Source organism: Oxyura jamaicensis, chromosome 4 (genome assembly GCF_011077185.1).
Source record: "Oxyura jamaicensis isolate SHBP4307 breed ruddy duck chromosome 4, BPBGC_Ojam_1.0, whole genome shotgun sequence".
In the NCBI taxonomy this organism is placed as follows: domain Eukaryota; kingdom Metazoa; phylum Chordata; class Aves; order Anseriformes; family Anatidae; genus Oxyura; species Oxyura jamaicensis.
The window spans coordinates 44,335,679-44,358,714 of NC_048896.1; the positions used below are offsets into that span (position 1 = coordinate 44,335,679).

A 23,036-nucleotide genomic window follows, 5' to 3' on the forward strand; every position below is an offset into this window, starting at 1 on the left:
GTGGCAGATGAGGCAGGAAAAACAAAATTGACACATTGCATGCCCTATGAGGAAAATTAAGGACACATAAACACATTGCGTGCCCTACGAGGAGCTGAGTTGGAGATGGCTCTGCACTTAGGGTCTGAGGTGAGAGTCCACACTCCACGGGCCCCATTGACCTGATAGCATCCAAAAGCAGGGCTGGGGGCCCGCAGGACATTGCCCACCCCAGGGGCAATGCCTTCCCTTGCAGAGCAGGTGCATGTTGAATGGAGATGCAAGAAGGGCAGGTCAGGATTTTATTCTGGGGAGCTTTTTTTTATTATTTGGGGGGTTGGGGTTGGGGGGCACGTACTGCTTAACCTCATCCCGTGCTTTTTGATTTCAGGGTGGGGTGGGGGCTGAGGGGGTGCCTCGCGGTTTGGGTAGGGGGGTGAGGAGGTGTCTCGCTGTTTGGGCGGGGGTGTGAGGGGGTGTCTCGCCGTCTCCCCGGCTATTTGGGCTAGGGGTTCGGGGGTGCCGGCGGCGGGGGGCGGGCGTCCCGGGCGGTGTCTGTGGTGGCGGCGGGCGGGCACTAAGACCGCGCCGCCCCCGGGCGCTGCGCGGCGGCTGCAGAAGAGGAGGAGACCGGCGGGCCCGGGCGGAGAGGCGCGGAGCCGCGCCGAGCCGAGCCGCGCCGAGCCGTGCCGTGCCATGCCAAAGCCGGGGTACCGCTGAGGCGGGGCGGGCCAGGCCAGAGGCGGGGGCTCCCCGGCGGGGGCCCGGCTCCCGAGGAGGAGGCAGGAGGAGGCAGCATTTCGGCGCGGGGAGCGGCTGCGCAGCCACCGGGCCAATGAACATGTCCGTGTTGACTTTGCAGGAATACGAATTCGAGAAGCAGTTCAACGAGCATGAGGCCATCCAGTGGATGCAGGAGAACTGGTGAGTGGGGAGCGGGCGCGCCGCGCGGCCCCGAGGCGCCGTGCGCGGCCCCGCGGCCGCCGCTAACCTGCCCCGACCCTGGCGGGCACGCGGTGGCGGTGTGCCGGCCTCCCCCTGCCTCCTCATCCTCACCGTCATCCTCCTCTCCATCCCCTCTCCTCCTCCTCTCCATCCCCTCTCCCCCCAGCCCCTCATCAAACTTCATTTGCAGCCAGCCCCCATTAACTTTCCCTGCGGGGGGGGGGGGGTCGGGGTGGCAGACGGACTGACGGACACTTGCAGATGGACACAGCCCTGCCTCCCGCTGTCACCCCCCGCACCGGGGACCTGGCACCTCACCGTGGGCACAGAGCTCCCATGTCCCCGGAGGGTCCCAGGAGGGGACTTGAGGGCATCCTGCCCTTATTTCAGTAGGGTGGTTTGGATTTTTTGAGGGTAAGCTAAAGGGAATGGCCACCAAAGTGCTCCATTGGCCCGCAGGTGAGCTCAGTAGGTGGTGAGGGGTACCCAGCCTCGCTGGTGTTTTGGGAGGAATGAGGGCACCTAGATGTGCGTGGGCTGGGAGTGTTGGATGCTTCCCAGTTTGTCCGTGTGCTGGGAGAAAACTGGTTCTGGACTACGGCAAACGGGTAAAAGAGGTTGGAGGGGGTGATACCTGAGCATGTGTATTAGCTGGGTAATAACCCACGAGAGATGCAGCTTAGATTAAAGAACACAACTAGGAACCAGGACTCCCGTGTCATCTTCGGGCTTTCCTGCACCTCATTATGTGACCTTGAGAAAATTACATAATCTCTCCTGGGCCTCAGTTTCCCCAGGTGGGAGAGACCACGGGGGTAATAATGCTGAAATGCCCTCCTGGGGCGCTTTGATGACTTAGGTAGTGTTTGCAGAGGGCCTGGAGGACTTCGAGCACTATATAAATGCTAAGCAGCGCTATTAAAGCCTCCCTCACTGTCTTGTTTGCTGCAGAGGTTAGCCAGCTGGGACTCCAATAACGCAGGGCTCCCACTTTCCAGGTTCAAAGGAAGAGACCATCAGCTTTGCGTTTCTGCTGTACAGCCAAAGAGGCACGACGGTCTGTGCACACATGCTTTGCAGTCTAGTTTTGCCTTCTGTAAGGGAACCAGTGAATTAGTATGTTTCATTCACCTGAAAGTAAAGAAGAGCAACCTGCCTGTGGCCCTGGAACGTTTCTGCAAGTGATGTGGTGCTGTGCCCATTGAGGTCTCTGTCATAGCATGCTTTTCCTGAAAATGCAGGTGAAGCTTCTTCCAAGTTTCAAGTTAAATTGTGCGTTTTTATCTTAAGGAAACTTAATCGCTCAGTGGAACAGGTCCTGTTCCAGCAGCTGATATTATTGGGGAAAACTAACTGGTAACATGCAGTGGCTAAGGGCCAACAAGAAGGCTTTTCTGCATAGTCTCAGGATGACACTGTATGTTTGCCTGCACTGGCATCAGTGGCAGTCCTTGGCTTCTTGGCTTTGTAGGCATAACTTTAATGTATGCATCATTAACATAAGACGAGGTTCCTAAGTAGTAATTTATAGAAATAAACACAGTTGTTTGCTCTTTGGACTCGAAGATGGACTAGGTGGTCTAACTTCAAAGAATAGTGTGGCAAGATTTTGTACTGTAATAGTCATTTAAATTAGAATGCAATGCATCACCCTAACATGGAGGTAAAAAAATTCTATAGGTGTGGCATTTGTTATTTTGCTTATGTCATAGAAAAAATTCTTGATATCTTACAAAGCCTCCCAAAAAAAAGGTCTGTAGCATGGTAGGAGTGACAAAGTGGCCCTAGGTGTTGAATGTGTCTTCTGAATTTTGAGGAGCATCTTCGGAGCGTGACCACATCACATGTGAAGACATAGCCCAGATTTAGGCAGGACATGAATCCCTTTATGTACCCTCTGGGTTCTGGGCTGCTTAAATACTCACAAGCCCTTTTAATTATATCTGAGCAAGCCAAGAGCTGGAAAAGCTTGAACGCGAAGCCTGGGGATAGCAGCGTGTCCCTAGGTACCAGCGGGGTTGGTCTGGGTGGATTATGGTGCAAGGAATGAAATGGCTGCTTCTCGTCAGCCAAGGCTGAACCTCCTTTGCCTCCATCCAGCCTGCTCTGAGCTCCTTGGCTTACTGGGGCAAATAAACATCCTGCATACCAGATATGCCACCGATGGCTGGTACGTGAGCTTTCTTCAGCACGCCCTTGTGCCAGGGGTGGTTTCCTCACTCCCACATCTTCCTCTGGAACTGTTCTCTCTGAGGCCGGCATGAATGTGGCGTCTCTGATGGCGGAGAGGTCTCGTAGCAGTAAATGAGATCCTCCTTGCTTGGATCCATGTGTTCTCCTTCCACTTCATAGAGGCCCTCAACCTGCAGTGTGTATCGTGTAGGGACCTCTTTAGGGCCTGGGCCTAAATCAGCAATGCTGAAAACAGGCTGCTGTTCTGGCACTGAGGGAAAAGGGACAACCCATGCCCCAGTGCTTAGAAGCAGATGGGTTTTGTGCCTCCCTCAGTGCTCACCTTGGCATGTGCCTGTCCCCCTGCCTGTCCCTGGTGTGGAGGCAGGAGTTGAGGAGCGATGCCAGAGGCTGCAGGGACGGCCCTGCCACTTGCTGTTCTCTCAGGGTAGGCACCACAAGTTGCTTCTCTTCCCCAAGCGAGTGGTGACCGGTTTTGAGGAGGCTAAAGATCTGATGGGTCTGTTTACTCCCATCGAGCTCCTTACACTTCGTGTTGTGGGGAGTCTGTTTACCTGCGTCTGCTTGCAGTGCCATCAGATAGATAGCTCTTAATGGAAGGTACAGCACATCGCTGATCTTATCGCACTCGCCTTGTGGGAGTTGTGATTTCAGTAAGATCAGGATTAAGTCAGGCATTTATTAAAATAACTGCTTAAAACAAATTCTCAAATCAAACTCTCCCAGCACCTCCTCCCAAACTTCTTCAAAGAGGGATGAAGCAAATCATCTGCAGATGGATTTTTATTTATTTTTTTAATAAACTACCGCATGAGGGGGAATGCAGTTCCAGCCCCTCGCTTCTTGGGAATAAATAAATTATTATTTTTGCAGGAAATTCACGGCTTGGGTGGGTATACAGCGATCGGGCTGGCAGCGTCGCGGTCCCAGCTCCCAGCTGCAGGCTGTGAAGTGGCAAGAAGCGGCCGGTGGTGGCAGAAAGCGGGTGGCGGGAGCCGTGAGCGCTGGGGTCCTCCCGCGTCGCGCTGCAGAGCACCAGGTCGGGGTATGGGTGCCGGGTGACAGTTGTTCCTGTTATAATTGCCTGGCCAATAATAATTATCTTCAGATGTCTGCTGACGAGGGGCTCGCCAATGGGGAGGCAGGAGGCCTGTGCTGACTGCGCCGAGATTATCTGGCCGAGGTGACGTCACACGAGGGCTTGCCGAAAATCACAGAAACTTTTCCTCTGCTGCTGCTCCGCCGGCTGCGGCAGAGCCCTGGGGATGCTGTCCCGAGCGCTTGGTGCCCTGGAGATGCCGAGCACTTGGTGCCCTCGAGATGCCGGGTGCTCCCTTTCCCTTTTCTCTCCTCTTCCTTTAACCCTTGGCAGCCAGCAGCGTGCTCTCAGGTGGCAGCAGGAGCAGAAGAGCAGGAGCAAGATGAAAGCCCTGTTTGGCTGTTCCCCAAGGATGCTGTGGGGCTGAGCTACAGAAAGTGCCTGTTTTTGTTAATGAACCTTTGGGAAAGAGTGAAGCACTGTGAAAAGCCAGTAGTTTTTTTGTGTTTATTTATTATTATTTTTTTTAAAGCACTGGCAACTCAAACAGGACTGTGAAATTAACTCTGTGAGTCTTAAATTAGTATAAATATTTGTGTATTTAAAAAACCTCACACCCTAGTGCAGTAGTTGTTTTTAACCTCTTGATGTCTGAAACTTTCGTTTGGCAAGAGTCAGTGAGTGCCTCTGATTCTGGGAGAAATTCATGTGTTGTTGTAATTCTCTTTCCAGTCAAGACTGAAAATAGATGTGGAAGAGCAGAGGGTCAGCTAATTTGGATTTGAAGATGTGTTTGCCTTTTAATAATTCACGTAGGCACCATCATTCTGGACAGGTTTGTTTCCTAAATGCAGAACAAGCTTCTCTCATCCACTTAAGCTACTCTTGCCTCATGCAAAAATCGAGAATGAAAGGCTGTGCCTGTCTCTCTCCAGGCATACATGTGTGGCAGCCAAAACCTGATGTAAATTACTTTTTTTTTTTTTTTTTTTTTTTTTTTCCCTGAGTGCTTTCTAAATGCCAGGGGAGGATACAGAGGGATGCTGCAGTCACCATGTCCTTCTCTTATGTGCCACAGCGAGGACGCAAAGGGCAGATGATCAGCTGCTCCTGACCATGGAGGCTGTTTTACTTGAGCAAATGCAGTCAGCCTCAGAATATAACCCACCTTTACATTTATTGCAGTGCCCAGAGGGGCTGTTTGCTGTTCTTACGTGCAAACTGGCTATAAAGCTGACAGGCTGAAAGATTTCTAAGGGTCCTCCTTGCAGTACAGAGCAGCATGGATGCCACAGGAATTGGAGAACACCTGCTCCTTCATGTTTCCTCCATTCCTTCCTGAGCAAAAGGCCAATGTAGTGCAGTATCACAGTGCTCTGCCGCCCTGAAAGCACAAGGACGGAGCCAGTGGGGAGTAGCGGTACACGTCATTTCAGAGTTCAGATGATCCGGTATTTTCTGTGTGTTTACTTGGAGAGGAAAAAAAAAAAAGCCAAAGGGATGGCAGCACCAAAATGTCATCCTCAAGATAAATATGTTGCTGTCCTCTGGATTCAGTCTGCCACTGAAACGTAGGCTGTGGCCGTTCACTCACTCACCCTGTCCCTGGAGTTTGAGTAAGTCTCTTGTCGTGTGGCTTCGTGAATTTTTAAGCCTCTGGGATTGAAAACATCTCTTCTACTTTGTGTGTGAAACAGTGTGTGCTCGTGGGAGTAACAAACTTGTAAGAATGGCCAGCATGAAGTAATTTAGGAGAATGTCATCATTTTCAAAAGTGAATATGAACATTTAGGAACACTTTCATAAAGGAAGAGATATAGGATGCTGAATTACTTTGGCATTTTTGAAAATGCAACTGGCATCCTCAACTAGGCATACATTTTGGCACCAGAGACAGCAAATGGTGTCAAGAGTCCTGCGAGTGAGGGTACTTTTTGTGGGTGATCAGCAGGAAGAAGCTGATCTCCCCTGGGACTGAGATGCAGAGTCCTCCCTATCTCCTCTAAATGTCTTAGCCCTGACGTAACGTGGAGAATTTCTCCCTGTGGAAGAGACTGTTTGCACCTTTATGGATATTTCTGTTGGCTTGCACATACAGCCACCCTTGTGGAGACAGACAGACAGACCGACCAACCTTTGGCCAGACAGAAAGAACCAGCCTTTGGCCTTTGCTGTTAAAATTCATGCAGAGTTGGTAGGAGGAGGCACCCTGCACATTGGTGCGAGACTCTACCAAGTTGTAGCTTCACAAGGATGGGCAAAGGCACAAGCTGATGTCAGCTTCCACGGGTCCTTCTGCGCCCCAGGCAAATGCAGTGGGAGCACAAAGCCCTTGCTTAGCCCGGTTATCCTTCCACTTTGAGAAGACAGCAGTTCACGTGAATGCAGGTGACCTGCTGTTGGCAGTTCTGCTCTTACTGTTGTGTGTCCATGCCTTTGGGCTCTTTCCAGACATTGCAACAGCATCCCTTTCCTGACTTTCCTTCTCCAGTCATACATTGGTCATGTGCTGCTGTAGTTTAGGTTGGTTCGTGCTTTTCTACTGTTAGTTTTTATGAGACGGAGACTACCTTGCAGTACTCCGTACTAGTAGACATTGCCTTCTGACCTCTGGGGCTCGGGTTAAGCAGGAGATTGCTGCGTGTAACTCATTGCATGGCTAGGACTCTTGATTGCTCCATTTGCTACTGCACCTAATATAACTGGCCTCCTCCCAGACTGAAGTGTTGAAAACACAGTCAGCGTTGTGTCCAAAGCATCTATTGCTCCTTAAAAACTAAAGCCTGGTCGCGTGCCTGCTAGTCTCAGCAGAGCGAGGTCTGGCCAGTTACTGAACTCACAAATGGATGCTCTGCCTTTGGAGTCTTCTCCATGGCAGCCTGTAGTAGTACCGGGGATAAAGGGATGCTTTGCAACTTTTCATGCTTTATGTCTGTAGTTTCTGCCCCTTGCTCAAGTGTCTCCCAAGCCCTTCTCAGCTGACTGTGATCTGCTGACTCTTCGCAATAAGTACAGAAATTAAAAAGGGGCGGTGGAAGTTTTGTAAGGGAAGAACTGTAGTGCTTCTCTTTTTGTGAGTGTGTTAGCACCGGCAGGCTGCTTTCCCTGCTGCCTTAGGGATATGGGTAAGTGGGACAGACTGGCAGTGAACACAGAGACCCCTCTGCTTCAGGCTTTGTCAACGTGCAGGAGGTGCAGAGCTGGGATTTCTCTTTTTGCTGCGGGGGTAAACTTTACGAGTGCATATGGAAGTTTCTGCAGCTTTGAGAGTGATTTTGTAGTACAGGGTCTGCTGGGGGCCCACAAGGCAAGATGACAGAAAACACTATTTTGAAAGCTGAATCAAGAGGGAGTTTAGATGCTTTTTTAATGGAAATTAGCAGAGGTTAAAATACATTATTTTAAAATGTAAATTGGCATTGGCTGAAATGTAAAACAAAGTCTTTAATGACTCAGGCTATCAACATGTGAGCCATTAGAGCAACCACATTACCCATGTACTGCTACTCAATGCTTTTTTTCTTGCAGTTTTGTCAGCCCAATTCAGTCTTGTCTTGAGCCAGAGCAGAAAGATTTTGCGTTTATTCTGTACCAACGCAGTGCCTAGCGCACATCCCAGCAGTGCTGGGAAGCTTCAGTCAGGTCCTGCTGTCCTCACTCTCATACGTTCATGTCACAGCGTAACATCCCCTGGGCTTGCCACGGGATGCCGGTGCAGAGACAGGCAGGTTAGTGGCATCCCAGCCAGCAGCAGGATGGGTGGTGGCATGGGTGATTGCACCCAGTCTAATTCAAGGAAGAAAGTATTACTCCAGTTGGGAGCTTGGCCAAAGTGGTAACACACATTGCTTTCTGATCCCAAGTAAAAGTGCCACATGATACTGCTTTTCCCTGTGCCTCTTGTAATGTGCCCCATTGCAAATCTTCAGTTTCAGCCCTTGTTGACTCTTGTGGGGACAGCAGTCTTACCTTTTGATTGCCATAAGGCTTAGTTATGGACCAGGAGCATGGTGAAAGGACTCCAAAAGCAATCTGACGTCAATCTGGCCGCAGAGGTGTCCAAGGTGTTGCAGAACAGACTGCTGAGAAGTGATGAAATGATGGGCAGATCTTGGACCTGCCAAGCAAACTTTGACCTTCTGTGGGGAGGGCTGCTGTTTGGAGTGGGGAAGAGGAGGAGATAACACAAGTCAGCGGTTTGCCTCACACCAGGGATCTTGGGGCTTTGCAGAGGATATGTTGTGGTTTGTGCACAAAGCAGCATGCAGGGCAGTGAGGCATGCTCAGTGCATCTCTGAGGACACGGAGAAGCCGGCTTCAAACTGAGCATAGCTGTAGTCATCTTGCACAAGCCAGGCATCCCTTACCCAGGAACAGTGCTTTGGAATGTGCCTCAGTCCCGTGGTTTCAGTGGAAGTCAGGCACTTCTGTCATCTCTTTGCTCTTTGTGCCTCAGCTCCTCAGCTGTGAAATGGGGAGCAATTCCTTTCTGGGGATGTTCAAAATTATTAAATTATTATTATTATTATTTTCATTCATTTTTTTTTTTTTAACTATCTCACAAAGAGGTCCTGAGGTGGTAAGACCCATATGAGTAATTACATGACAAGAATTCAGAAACCATGACTGTTTTACACTAATACTATGCAGCTTTACACTTGTCCTAGCAGTGAAGAATGCTCCATTCTTGGCAGGGTTGTGGGGCAAAGTTTGTCTCCTTGATCGTGGTAACCAAGGAGTAAGAAGAGCTGAGCTAATATCGGAGGGAAGGCAGTTTATTGTTATCATGGGATTAAACTGCAGAAGTACAGACCATTCTTAATTGCAAATTTATGGAAGGAATTGTCCTTCAGATAGTCCTATAAAACTTCAGACTATTGAACATCTTCTGATGGTAACTTTTAAATAGAATTTTTAAAATTTGCTAGTAATTAGTTCCAGCCTATGAAGCCTGCAAATGGAGTGAAAAATGAATTGACCATCATCCACGATCATGAGCTCAAGTTGAATGCATTGATTATGATATCTGATGGCCTCAGTTTCCCCTGGGCATGAAATCTGTGGTCAGTCCTGAGCGTTATTGAGGATGAATATTTGCCCTTTACGTATTGAGCCTTCAGTCAAATAGATACACCTAGAAAGAACAATCCTAGGGGTTTCCAATGAACATTTTAAGAGAAAGAAACAATGGGCCAAATTCATGTCAGTAAAAACACCAGGATGGTATTACTGAGGAGTCTGTTCCTCTGGGTAATAAAAATGTCTGGATTTCTTTTTCCTTTTCTTTTTTTTCTTTCTCATTTACAGCTGTTAAGAGGTACTTAAGATGGTAATAAAATCCCCTTGGTATAAACAAAAGCGGGATGCCGAAGTTGTTGCACTGTCCCATTCAGATAGTGGTTTTATTAACAAATCTTTACAAAGTCTGGCTTCTTTCTTCTGTAGTTTTCCTTTTAGCTTTAATTGGGAATTTTCCCTCTAGGTCTCCTGTTCCCTCGTGCATCTGCTGAATGCAGGACTTCTGTAAACATTAATGGGAGTTTTGTGGTTTTGAGCATACGACATACCCGGGCAGCTGAAAGCCTTGGGCTTTCTTCCTTTTTGCTCTCCCTGCAGGGGCTGACTATCCAGCTCTTTTTTCACATCTTTGCAGGTCACAACCAAGAGACGCGTTGTTGTTAGCAGAGAAATCTGTGGACACCTTAGGTTCAGATTCCTCACTTTGTGTTTCTTCATTGCCCCTTGGATTGACAGCTGGTGATTTCACCACATTTCCTAGTTAGAAGCTGAAACCACAAGGTCGTGTTAAGCTAACCACTGATTTGGGTACACAACATTGATTGTGGACCCCTGATGAAAAAAGTTATTCAAGAGGCAGTTATCTTCATGAGGTACAGCTGTTGTCCACCATCTAAAGCAAGATACTGACCTGGTTCAACCTTTTGTCTCTTGGTCAACTCTGTGCTTAAATACCCTTTTTTGGACCTCATGCATGATAAAAAAAAAATACTATTTTTGGTACCACTCATGCCAGAACTGTCTGGGAGTGACATTCCCTTTTGCAATGGCTCTGTGTACACACACCATCAGTTTGTTTTGCTAAATCATTATTTGTTGTTTCAGAGCTCTGTAAATACCGTGGAGTTAAATATATTATTGTTTTTAATCTTGCTTGTGTTGGCAGTTGATGCCAATCATACTGCCTTCATGCTGCCACATTTCTAGGTACCTGATGCTAACTGAGATGCCCTTTGTCCAAGGCACTGTCCAGGTTTGCTACCTTCTGATGGAGTTGCTTGGTCCTTGACTTCTGGAATAGATCAATACCAAAAGAAGAAGCCTGCTTGTTTGTGGCTTTGCTCAGCCTGCCTCATATTTCATTATGAAAGGCACCTCTCTTTTACAAGCCACATTCCAGCAACTAGCTGGAAAAGTCCTGAATAAAGTTTGTAGTAAAACCTCTGTTGGCTTTAATGTAAGAGAGGGAGAGATCCTAAATTTGTGTATGTTGGATAAATGTAATATAACAGCTGGTATGTAAAATGATCGTGACAATGTACATATCTTTAAATAGTCATTACTGTAAGTGGAATAATAGGAAAAGACGCTAGAAGAACATGAAGAGAAAAGAGATTGTGTCTACATTTAGTAAAAATGCACACCAGGCTGATAAAATGGGCAGTCCAGGGAGAAATTGTAATTATAACAGCCAACATCATTTTACTGCATGGTGAACAAGCAGAGCTCTTCCCTGTGTCATCTGCAGTAGTGTGCCCTTGACCGAGAAGAAAAACAGACTAGGGCAAGAAAAAAGGATCTGTTAGCATTTCTCATGTATTGACAGTGTAGCTGGGAGCGCAGATTTCCATCTCAGGCTTTCCAAGAGCTTTTCTTGCCTTAGCAGTCCGCGTGACTTCAGCCGTTGCAGTGCCGTGGAGCGTCTTCCCTGGTGAAATGCCAGTGGACATGCAAGGTACACAAGTTACTGAGGGTGGTCCTTGGCTTTATCGTGGTGAACTCTTGTCAGTAAGGTGAGCAGTTTTGAATTGCATCAGTTTAAGTGGCATATGCGACTGAGGGAGGCTCACAACAGACCTCAAATATCTTACCTTCACTTTTCTTTTACAATTATGTTCCATCCTATTGGCTTGACAGGCCTTGTCTTGGTGACCTTATTAGTTACAACACAAATTTATTACCAGCAAATAGTAGGTCTGGTTCCATTAAACTAGTTCATCTGTTTTAGAAGGGACTTGAATTTGGCGTCAGACATCCTTAGCCCATTTGCCTTGCTTATATTTTCAAGGATGAGTCTTGGTGGAATTTCAGGTCAATCCTGTGCTGTTAAAATAGCGACACTTGTTGTATTCATTGTGTTACTGTGGAGAGTTACTGTATTTTAGTATCCTTTTGCCCTTTACTAAGGTCTAGACTGTATCCTGCAGTCACATCCAAGGTGAGTTAGATGCCTTAATGACAGACAGCTAGGTAACATCTCTAATGATAGGAGTGGTGTTTCGGCACCACTACCAGTGCTGCTTTGAGGGCTGCTCAAAGCCATTGCAACCTGAAATCTCACCAGGCGAGGTAGACCAGTTCCACTGACTTTGAGCTGAGGTGTCTCTTCTTAGCTCCAAAATCCTATGTGACATTAAAGGAAATCAAGGCTTTGATTTCCAGCACTTTGGAGAGCCCCCCGTGGCGCATATAGTAGGCTGAAGCACTTCATACTAATTTTGGTGTGTTTTCCTTCGCCGCTGGATCAAATGCTGCCCCTTGAATGTCAGCCAGCCTGTGAGGCAACAAAAGCCTCCCTGTCACGCATCTTGCACAAGGAGCTGGTGTCAAGGTGGGTTGCCTTGGCAGTGTTTGCTGGCACTGGAGGAGCTTCCCGGGGCTGTACTCTTGCTGAACTAATCATGCCATGCAATCGTGGCTGCAGTCAGGTGGCCAGGGCCACCTGACACAGCCTCTCCTCAGGCTGTGACTTACTGTGGAGCAGTGAAAAGGACTGATGGAGGCAATAAACCAACCGACTGCTCCAGCTGGCTTTCCTGGAGGCTGCCAGTACAGCCTTCACAAAAGAAGCCCCACAGAGAGCACGATGTGGAGATGTCCTCTGGTGTTTAGTACCACGGAAGCACGCATGTGGCTCATGCACCCAACGTGTTGCACACACACAGTCTTGATGGTCTCTAGCTGCCCAAATTGGGACAGAAGCTCTAAGTTGTGAGTGAGGAGAACATCCTCTCTAGCTGGCTCTTGCAGTCTGCCATGATGATGCCCTGCGGCCTGCTCCCCAGACTGACCTGCTCGGCCTGATTCATTCATAGAGGGGGGAAGGCACCCCTTCAGAGAGCTGCAGGCTTGGAAGGACCCTCACTATTAGAATTGGCGTTTGGGAATCTTTCAAGTCAGTGGGGGCTCACGTTGTAGTGTTGGCATTAGCTTTGAAGTCCCACAGGCTTTCTGCAGGACTAGGGATGGAGAGGAGGGACAGCACATGACAGAGATGGGTATGGAGTAGGTGGAGATACATGGAGGATCACTGGAAATCCACAAAGGTTAAACTGCTGAGGGCTTGTTTCCTGGGGACATGGGCTAGAGCTGGCTTGTGTGCAATCCTCCGTGCACAAGTGCTCCTCTTCCAGAGTCAACCAACCCCTCTCTGTTTTGAACCACTTGGTGATTGCACAGGGACCCAGGTTGCCTCCAGCCATGCTCAGGAGTCACGGCCACAGGCTAGGCAAAGCCTTTGAGAGCAGAAAGGGGAAAGAGATCAAGTCTGGGTGTTGGCTCAGAGGAGGCATTTCAAAGCTTATGGATATGTGCTAAGCAGGTATTAAATAGTTCATGCCTTATAAATACTGTTTTGGAAAGCAAGTATCCTCTTCAGGGTATCAGAAAATACACAAATGTGAGTTAATTAGAGTCAATGTGCCAGAAAACCACTATTTAGATAGGAAAAACTGGCGATAAGTTTGCTGGTGAGTTGAAACCCAGTGACTTTTGCAAAACTTCCTGGCCTCATCTCTCGCCATCTCTTCCCACTTGCTGCCTTCGGCAGCTGCAGCCAGCAAGCATGGTGCTGAAGAGGGGAGAGGGCCAGGCTGGGGGCCTGAGTGACTTGTTCTGCAGGGACACACAGAGGACGAGCCAGAGCACAGACTCATTTGTAAACAGGCTCAGTGGAGCATTTTATGGCCCACAAAGCCAAGGGGATAATTCTGAAAACCGGCAGTCTTTGTGGTGACGAGTGACACAGCGGCACAGCCGTCGTCCTCTGTGTTACCCCATCTCCTCACTCGTCTTCCCATCTCTGAACATGGTATAGATTTCTTTTTTCCTAGACCACAGGAGGTGATGGAAGAAATCTGCAGCAAAGCCTTCCGCAAAGCAGCAGGAAGATAACACAGCAGAAGGGGCGACGTGTCGCTGGGATTATTGGGGCACTATGGTGCTGTGACTGCACACACCGACTGTGTCTGCAGTGCCTTCAGAAGAGGCTCGCCTGCCCGCCTGCTGACTCACGCTCGCGCTGCCTTTTTCCCTCTTGTTCCCTGATGTGCTGATTTTTATCACTGCTACCAGGGCTGTGCCCCAGACACTGTGTGATCAGGGTGTTTGTGTTTGCGTCTGACTGTGGTGGGAGGTATGAGCGTTTGGAGATGAATGTTAATATTGCTCACCCGCAAGCGAGTAACAGCAACAAAATGAAAGGGCTGAAGCCCATGCATCTGCGGGATGGCTGGGAAATTGTCCCCTGCTGTGATGCTGTCCCCATCTGAAAGCAATTCCGGACTGAGCAGTGCAGGAGCCGTCCCAGGGCATGGCTGAGGAGCACAGTGGAGACGGGACGGCAGGGCCCTGCAGTCCTGCTTCTGCCATCACTGCACAGGGAGTCAAAGGCTGGTAGGATGCTCCTAGAGGAGCTTCATCTGGCTCCTGGAGCCTTGTGCCCTTGCTGCCCTCTGTGTTTTCCTGCTTTGATCTTCCACACAGAGCCATCAAACGATGCCACTTCAAAGGCATGTTGATGTCTTGATGTGCAATGCTCTGGTACATCTCAAGGTACAGCTCATTTCCTGTATATCTGCCCAAATACCATCAATACCAGTCATAAGCAACACCCCTAAAATCTATGAGAATCCAGGTTAACATGCAAGGACAGTTACACCTTCAGGTTTTTTACCATTTACAGCCCAGGCTCCTAAATCTTGTCTATGGGTATCCCAGATGGTCATGCCCATCTTGTCTTCTCAATCTCTTCTGATCAGGTCACCATTTATTTTTCTCATGAACCTGTAGGTTTTTAGTCCAACTTGTTTAAGGCCAGTTTGAAGCCCATCTCATTAAGTTACTATCCCATAACTCTCTTTTATCTTTTTTTTTTTGGTCAGATGATGTCCAGTGTTTTCCCAACAATCCTCATTCAAGGAATGACATTGCATGGCCAATTACCAGCAAGCTAATTAGCAGACAACTTCCCTCATGGCTCACAAAGTGTTACATGCCTGCTCGCAAGAGCTTGTACTGCACGGGGTCACCTTGCAGCAGCATTGCTGCAGATGAAGTGTGCTTTTGCCCTGTTTCCCTTTCCTGCTCATCACCTGTGTGTTACACCAGGAGGGGACAGCCAGCACTCCCCAATGTCACCGAGGATAATCCAGTGCTAGCGGTTCCTTTGAAACCCTCCCTGTGTTGAAGCAATGGCCTCTGCACACCAGTTCTTCTTCCTAAACCATATTTATGTACTGTTAAAATGTATTTATGGTACTGCTTATTGCAGGTGTCAGCATTACAGGTGTAGTCACAGCGGGGATATTTGGCATTTGCAAACAGAAATTCACGATTTGGAAATCTTAGCGCTTTTCACTTGGGACTTTTGCAAGTGCTGGAGGGCATTAAACTTGCAGCTCCTCTGGTGTTTTCTCCTGTTAAATGTTTCCTCATAGCAGAAGTGACTGGTGGCTTCTTGAACCAGGCACTGAAAGCCCTCCAGGCATTTTGGTGGCAACACTAAGGACTTGAGACCAGCTTTACTCGGTTTGGGATTTACTTTTTGTCACTGATTCTGAATGAGTATTGGGCCAAATATGTTTGCAAGCAATATCAGGAGGGTGTGTGCTTGTGCTCCCTCTGCTTTTACTTACTGGTTCTCAAAAGCAGTGCCTGGTACCACAGACCCGTGCAGTGATGACGAAATGATGACCAGAGCTGCAAGTTCTCCATCAGCTTAGTCAATCTTTTCTATCCCAGCTTCCTCTGTGTTTCTGCTGTATTTACCGGCAAAGAACATCTGGCACCACCTATTTGTAAATGATAAATTTGGATTCCTTTTACCCAACCAAACAGAAACCAGCCCCAAAACAGACAGTAGTATGAGAGCTTTAAAAAAGGTGCATCATCTTTATCAGCAGGTGCTATCACTACTCTATAGAGATTTCCTCTAGTAAAATATTTCTTTGTTTCTCTCACCTAAGTTAAACAGTAAGCTTCATCTTCAGTGTGGCACTGTGTCCCAGGAAGGGGGATCTCTGCTCCACCCTAGACGTTTAGTTTAAGATACATGGAAGTGACTGGTACCAATCGAAGATGCTTGGGGCTATGGGCAGAGTCAGGGAAACATCCATATATTAGTTATATCTTAGGCCAGATTTTCCAGCTTTTTATTTTACAAGCATGTAGAGATATCTTAACGCATTTAGATGTTATTAAGTCTAAGCTGTTAATTTTAATGACTTTAATAGACCTTTAGCATTCATGTTTAATCCAGTACTACTTACTGGCCTGCATGGTATGTTGAATACTTTCTAAAGCTTCAGACTTGGCAGCTCTCTGAAAGAGTACTTGTATTTCCCAGCTACTTGGATGAATTTCTTGCTGCTGTCGTTAGCCGACGTAGGGTTTAGCTCGGCATTTGGACTACAGTTTAAAACCGTATGCACAAGGCCTCCTGACATTTTAGCTGTAAGCAGCATCACTGGCTGACTTTGGGAAGAGTGCCTGGACGTGTCTGCCCGGCACAGACACTTAGTGGGCGTACGAAGGCTGATGGGGAGAGAGAGGGAAACAGATTTGGGCTGGTTCAAATGAGGCATAAAACAGCACACCAGCCAAGGAAGCCTAAGAAGCTGTCCAGAAGACCATACAGCCTCGTTCACTGAGATGAAACTGAGCTCTGGGTTATTCCAGCCCTCTTCGGGTTCCCAGGGAGAAACATCCCGCTGGTTACAGCACGACAGAGTAATTACCAGCCTCTACTTTTCTCTGGTTTATTGGAACATCTTTTCTTTTGGCATTAACCTGCTACTCCAGCAGTTCAATTTAAGTTCCAGAGTTTCTGGACTGCACTGAAATTTAATCTGCCCACTAGTAGCTGACAGTTTCCATTCCGATTTGCAGTGATTAAGAATGAATCTAGCTCGGATTTGGTGGTACTCCAGGATTCTGATATTTTGATCTTTTAAATCAGCTTTTAAACTGAATGCACATTACATATACATCTACTTCAATTAAAAAAAGAGTCAGTGTATCAACTTTAAAGTTAAAATTAGCAATAATTTCCCAGGTTATTGAGAATTACTGCTGTATCACTGTAGCCAAGCTTTCAGAGAACATTTTCCATTTGATTGTTCATCTCTTTTGAGGGATACCTTTACTGGTTGGTATTGGAAACATGTTCAGAAGAAGCATTTGTGTGTGCACATGTGGCTGCTACACTTCTGCTACCGTGTTTGATTTAACAAACCCAGCCCTGCCATACTTGGCTGAGCCAAAGGTTCCACGACTGGCATAGGACAAGTTTTCTTCTGTACCAGGAACAGTCCTAAGAGCATGCTAACTTAAAAAGACAAGAGATTCAATCTATATCAAGGCTTGATTCTCTCACAAAGGTAATCCTCTTACGATTTTCCTAAATGTTTTGTCAGGCTTTTCTGTGTCTTGTTTTCTTAAAAGTACATTGGCATTAAGTGCCTGCTGACCTTCCTTGGATTAGCTTTCATTGCCTAATAACTGGAGGTAATGTGTGCAAATCCTGGGGTTTACATATTTGACTGATTTATGAGTAAATGCCTTCCAGTCTTTGTTCAAAACTTTGCTTGAGTCTGAAGAGGTGCTGATGTATTGCAGTCATATTGCTGTTACTTGCATCTGACAGATTTCTCCATTGACTCTTCCCCAGACACGACAAATACTTTTGCACCCAGTGGAAGCACCAGCTGAGGTATTATCTATCAAATCCCTACTTTTTTTTTTTTTTTTTTTTTTTGGTGGAAGTTGCACTAAACCAGTTCTGCAAGTATTAACACAATTTGCTTTTTCTACTAGTCAACCATAATTCAGTACGCCTCCAGATTCCTCCTGGCAGTTTATTAGTTCATGATGGGCTGCAGCGTTTTCACTGGTTAAATTCAGCAGCTAAATTGTGTAAGATGAAACCTATCTGACCGAATCTGAAGTATTTGGGATCTGCTGCCACTCTTGCATCCATATGATGTTCATTGCTTGCTCATCACTTTTATCAGGTTATGATCTGTTCAGCTTAATACAGCTTTTGATGTTTAGCTTGTAAACAAAACCAAAAAACACTTCTGTAATGTGTCCAGTGCTTCGTGGAGAGAGGTGTCCAGTTGTACCATTCCAAAACTGCCATGTGAAACAGCTTGCCCCAGCAGGCACTTAAGTGTACTTAAATGGTAATCGTATTTCTAACAACAAGCCAGGTAAATAACTACGTATTTGGACTCCTCACCAAAAGTGTGAGCTACATCTCACATCCCAGCTTACCGTGCATTTTAAAGTTCATAAAAGTTCATTTCACTGAATTCAGAGGTGGTTTCAAACCTGACAGGGTTATTTTTTCCAAGTGAAAGGTAGAACAACTACACTTTCTGCTCTTTTCTATGTAACTTAATTCTGTAACTTCTATAGCAATGCATTACAACAGTCATTTTTGATGTCGCTTGAGTAACCATATGAGATCTGATAAGAGGTTAATTTGGGAGAACTAAAACATTTCTTAAAGCTCTGCCATTGTAGCAATGTGGGCTGTATTGTACTAGCAAACTTTTAAGCTTTTCACTTTCATGCTTTTCTGCAGGTAGATTTAAAAGTCAGGACCAGGTTCTAAGTCAAATAAGTAGGAAATGAAGCATAAAGTACAGACTTCCAGCAGCAAAAGGTACAAGACCATTTCAGGTTTTAATGAGATGTGAAATGTTCTCACTTTGCAGAAAAAGCTCTCCAAAGATCACAGTTGTCTTCAGGTTGTTCTGTGTACATAGCTGTACTGTCTCTTCTACCAGTAGACAATACAATTACTCTTCTGTTATAAAATCATCATTTTACTGGAGACACCAGCATTTTCTGCCTTTATTTACTGCTTCTCCTTTTGCTCTCCACAGATGTGACCATAAAAGTTAACCATACAAGAGGCGTAACAGAGCAAATATAGGTGCAATAGTCTTTCCCAAGGCGAAGGCTTTGGTATAGACAGAATAAGGTGAAATCAGATAGCCAAGTCCCTGAGAGCATGGCAGCTTCAGCATGGGAATCTGGTTGCTTTGCACAGGACTTTGCACAAGAATCAAGCATAGAGGCAGACTTAGCTCTGATTTTAAACAGAAACCTTTTAGCAGGTGAAAAAGTCGTATGTCAGCATTTACACAAGCTATCCTTCAGCAACAGCAAATTGTCATGCCCAGATCAGTGGGCCTGGAGTGCCCAATACAGAATTACAGTAACGCTGTTCTTTGCTATCTATCAGTACAAGAGTTGTGGACAACTCCAGCTGTAAAGTCACGTGGACTCCGATCATCCTTTCCCAAAGCCTGCAGAACTGCAGAGAGATCTGTACTTCCCAGTGCTTCAGTGCCTGTCTAGGGAGAGAAAAAAACACAGGTTTGTGATGTTTTTAGAGGCAGTTTCCATTTTCACAAGCGTCAAATTTTGTACTTGTTTTGTAAGATTATAATGAATGGATTGGCTAGCTTTGCAGTTTTTAATTGTTGTCAGAATTATTACGTATTTCCTTATTGAAGTTAGTTCAATCCAGCATAGTTTAGGCAGATTAAATAGCTGAGAAGCAAGCAGGAAGACCAGAGGATGAGTCCAGGGGGAAGAACAATCACCAAACGCACCTGGTCAACATCTCAAAAGTTGAGAGAATTAGCTCCATTGCAAGGGACTCGAGACTGCTATTTTCAGCAAGGCCAGAAAAAATTTACTGTTTTCTGTCTAGTCTTTTTGGATCTCTCTTCAGAAGTCTTCCCAAGTATTAAGACTGCTGACCTAAGTGTGCCTAATGGTCACTATAGGAAGGGGTGCATATTGAAACCTCTTCCTTCTAGTCAAGGACAGAGAGAATATGAAAGAGGAGAGGACAGCCTTTGAAGCATGGCCTGAACTTCCCTTCGCAAAACATAATTAACCAGTGCTTAGCTACTATAGTGATCACTGTGATTGGATCCCTTCAATGCTGGGTTTCGTGTAAACAGGAAACAATTAGAGAAGAAATGTGGTGCTGTGCTTCCATTGCATTTCCTGTGCAAAACTGTGGGTTGAGCCATTTGGGAATTTTCCCCTTAATTGTAGCCTTGGTTGTGTGAGGTGTGTTAATCACCTTTGCCTGGTGCCCCCACACACCTGCTTGGAACTGATTCAGGCAAGCCGCCTCACGTAATGAAAGGTGTTTCAGCACAGTTTGCCATCTAAAAATACTGAGGGCTGAATTCAGTCTCAGGTGGTGACGCAAGAGGAGTTGCAGAGAGATTGCACTGGTGGTGCCGGCCCTGGGAGGGAGGTGGGACACCACAAGCTTGGCACCATCCTCCTTGCAGGCATCCCCGGAGCAGAACCTGCATGATTAGGGCTTGTGCAGGCTGTAGGTGGATGCAGCAGGTGGTTGGGGATCCCCTGCTGCCCGCCGCAGCTCTTTGGTGGCACAGGATGCGGTGTGTGCGTTGCACAGAGGAAGAGCTCCACGTGTCATCCTGTGAGCTCTGCAGGAGGAGCTGCTCTGCTCGCCTCGGGGCTCCTGTTCACTGTGGTGCTGCAGTGGTAATGACACAGCTCCAAATCAGAAGAAGAAAGGACCACCTGAGGCAGGCAAGTCTTTGAAACTTTAATAAGGGGCAGTGAAATGAAACCAGGACATCGAGACATCCATAAACCCTTGAAAGTGGAAGGAATTTGTGCATAATTAATAGCAGTAACCAAAGCAGAGCAGCAGCCGGGCATCAGTCTCGCTTGGCTTTCTTCTGGCAACTGCTTGGTATGTCCATTTTATTGACAGAGGAGTAGAGAGAGCAGAGGCAGGCTTAAATGCTATCAAACTTCTTGAGATGCCAATGGTAAGTATTTTCCCCGGTGAAGATCTCAGAATTGTATCACATTTTAAGTTGGCCTCAGAGATGCATTAGCTTGGTGACAAGAATTTGTGACTGCATATACACAAGCCAGAAAACTTCTCTTTCCATAAGTGTGTAGTGTTGATACAAAGCAAAGGTTCTTGAAGTCCCTCTGTGCATCTGCAAATAAAAGGTTTTCTTAATATCATCTGGGTGAATAATCTCAATTATTCAACATACATCGCTGTGATGTATGGATGGATACATAAATGCAAACTTCTGAGTGACAGTTTATGTGGAGAAAAAATGAAATAACACAGTAGGGGAAATACTGCCAAAGAGTGGTCTGGAAGCCACAGAAAGGGAAAGAACAAAAACTACCATATTCTAACTTAATTATCCATGTATTTGGTTGTTGTTGTTCTTTGGCTGGTGCTATGAGCACTTTTCTGCAAGATGATTATTCTCAATACTACTGATGTACATGTGTGAAGATATAGTCAATGGTAGGGCTTAGACATTCCCATGTGAAGTGCCACTGTGCTCCTGCCCTATAAATTTTCATTAAATAGCATTTTATGAACATCCAATTGACATATGAGACTGAATAGCTAATATATCCATAGCTATTTGAAAGGATGCCTTTCAAATCTATGTCCTCAGTGGAGAACTCATCTTTTATACATAGTTGTATTGGATGGATGGTATTTAAATTACAGCCTGAAATAATTACAGGAAAGCAAATGATTACATTTATGCATCTAACATTTTAGAAGTTCAGTCTCTTACATATTTGCTGAATAAATGTCACCTTGCCGGATCTTGCACAATCAAGTGATGTATTCACTTGCACAATCAAGAGAAATCCAAACATGCAAGAGGACGAAGGTAAAATTGGTTTTGTAATGATAAAGCCAAAGGCCTTTATTTTTGTGCAATTAAAATTTCACCTTGAAGTTGCATGGTGAGTTGTTTGCACAGCATTTCCTTTGATTCGTCTTACCCTGAGAAGCACACACAAAAGATGTGGTAAACATGTGCTGAGCTGCAGGGTGCTTGAACTGCTCTGGGCCTTGCTTCTTCCTTCTGATGAGGCAGGAGTTAAGGCCTTATTCCGTGCTTTTAATTTTTGCCATCTTTTTTTCTTCTTTGATATTTCTTCCCAAGGGTTGAGAATGTCCTCCTGTGAAATATTTTGGGTAGTCACCCATTTTGCAGTTTGTCTTGTGTCACTGAGCTGGTGAGTGCTTTGGTCTTTGGTTTCTATAGCGAATAAGGAAGAAATCCCAGCTTTTCTTTGAGTTTTTCATCTTTGGTGAAGTGCCCAGTAGAGAAAACGAGCAGGTCCAGCTTGCATTTATGGTCTCCGATTACACATAAAGGAGTTCTTGGAGGTCCCGTGATTTCAAACAGCTTTTTGGGGGGATGATACTGTTTTAGGCAGGTCAGGTTTTTCCTTCTACAGACAGGGAAGATTGGAGAAGTCATAAAAGAGTCTGCAAAGGAATTGCTGAGGATGCCCTCTGAAGAAAAACAATTAAACATTTAACTGGTGATTTTATCCAAAATCAGCACGTCAGCAGCAGAAAGGAAAGAAAATACTGAGCAGTAAGAGCTCTTCTACCTTGAAAAGGCATGCTGAGCAAGGGCTGCTGCCTGAAGTAAAATACTGTGTGCAGCAATTGTGAGTAGTGGTGAGTGTGGTTATGCATTGGAGCAAATTATTATGAGAATTGGTGCATTCCTGTTGCTGGATTTCTTCCTCTCAAGAGCAGATGTCTGCCTGGAAGATTAACCTTAGCCAAGCCTAACTTCTTGGTCTCAGCATAGGAGTTTCTGGATTAAATCTAAGGACTTGCAATGTTCAGAAAGTCAGATTAGATTATGGTCCCCACTGGCCCTTAGACTGGTCTGAATTTGAACCCGAAGTAACCCAGTCCTAGTGAAATCCTGATGATTCCAATATAAACACACACCAGCCAGTTTAGTAGAGGTGTGGAATGGTGCATAGTGAGAGCAGTGGAAAAAAATGGGGCACCTTGGAAGATTTTGCCCTTTTCAGCAGTATTTCCTGTCAGCTCTTCTCAAGAGGGTCAAATCTTTACAAAGAGCATGTACTCTTACAAATGCCTAGCTAGAAGCCTCTAACAGTGTGTTTCTGGATTTTTTTGAATGAAACTGGGTAAAAAAAAAAATATAGTAATCTACTCCCCATGCACAGCTTTTCATTTCATGTGTTATGGGTGCTGATGGTGGCACGCAGGGAGATGAGGCTCATTGCCATGTAAGCCGCTGCTGGATTCCATCCACATCTCTTCCTTTACTCTAACTTGCCGTAGTTCATGGGAGCAGCTCAAGTGTTTGTTTAGTCTGATACCTGCGTAATTTTATTACTTGCTGTGAGTGCAGCAATGCTTGCAGGTACAATTGCCTTGCGGTTCCCATTGAATTGTCAGGCTCATTCACTTCAACCTTTGCCTGAATGAATCAGCCAGAAGGTGAAGCTCTGAGAAGGAGAAATTGAAAAA

The 23,036-nt window shown here is 46.2% G+C and overlaps 1 protein-coding gene across 2 annotated transcripts in view; it reads left to right on the forward strand.

Moving 5' to 3' along the window:
* Positions 1-603: 603 nt before the first annotated feature.
* Positions 604-23,036, forward strand: part of ELOVL6 (ELOVL fatty acid elongase 6) — a 66,532-nt gene continuing 44,099 nt past the window's right edge. The window contains exon 1 of one of the 2 annotated variants that reach the window (XM_035323743.1): positions 604-903. In XM_035323743.1, coding sequence (XP_035179634.1) covers positions 815-903 — 89 coding nt within the window. In that variant the 5' untranslated portion in view covers positions 604-814. Of the gene's footprint in view, positions 904-21,668; positions 21,749-23,036 lie in introns of those variants that run through there. The other variant, XM_035323744.1, reaches the window with a different exon arrangement.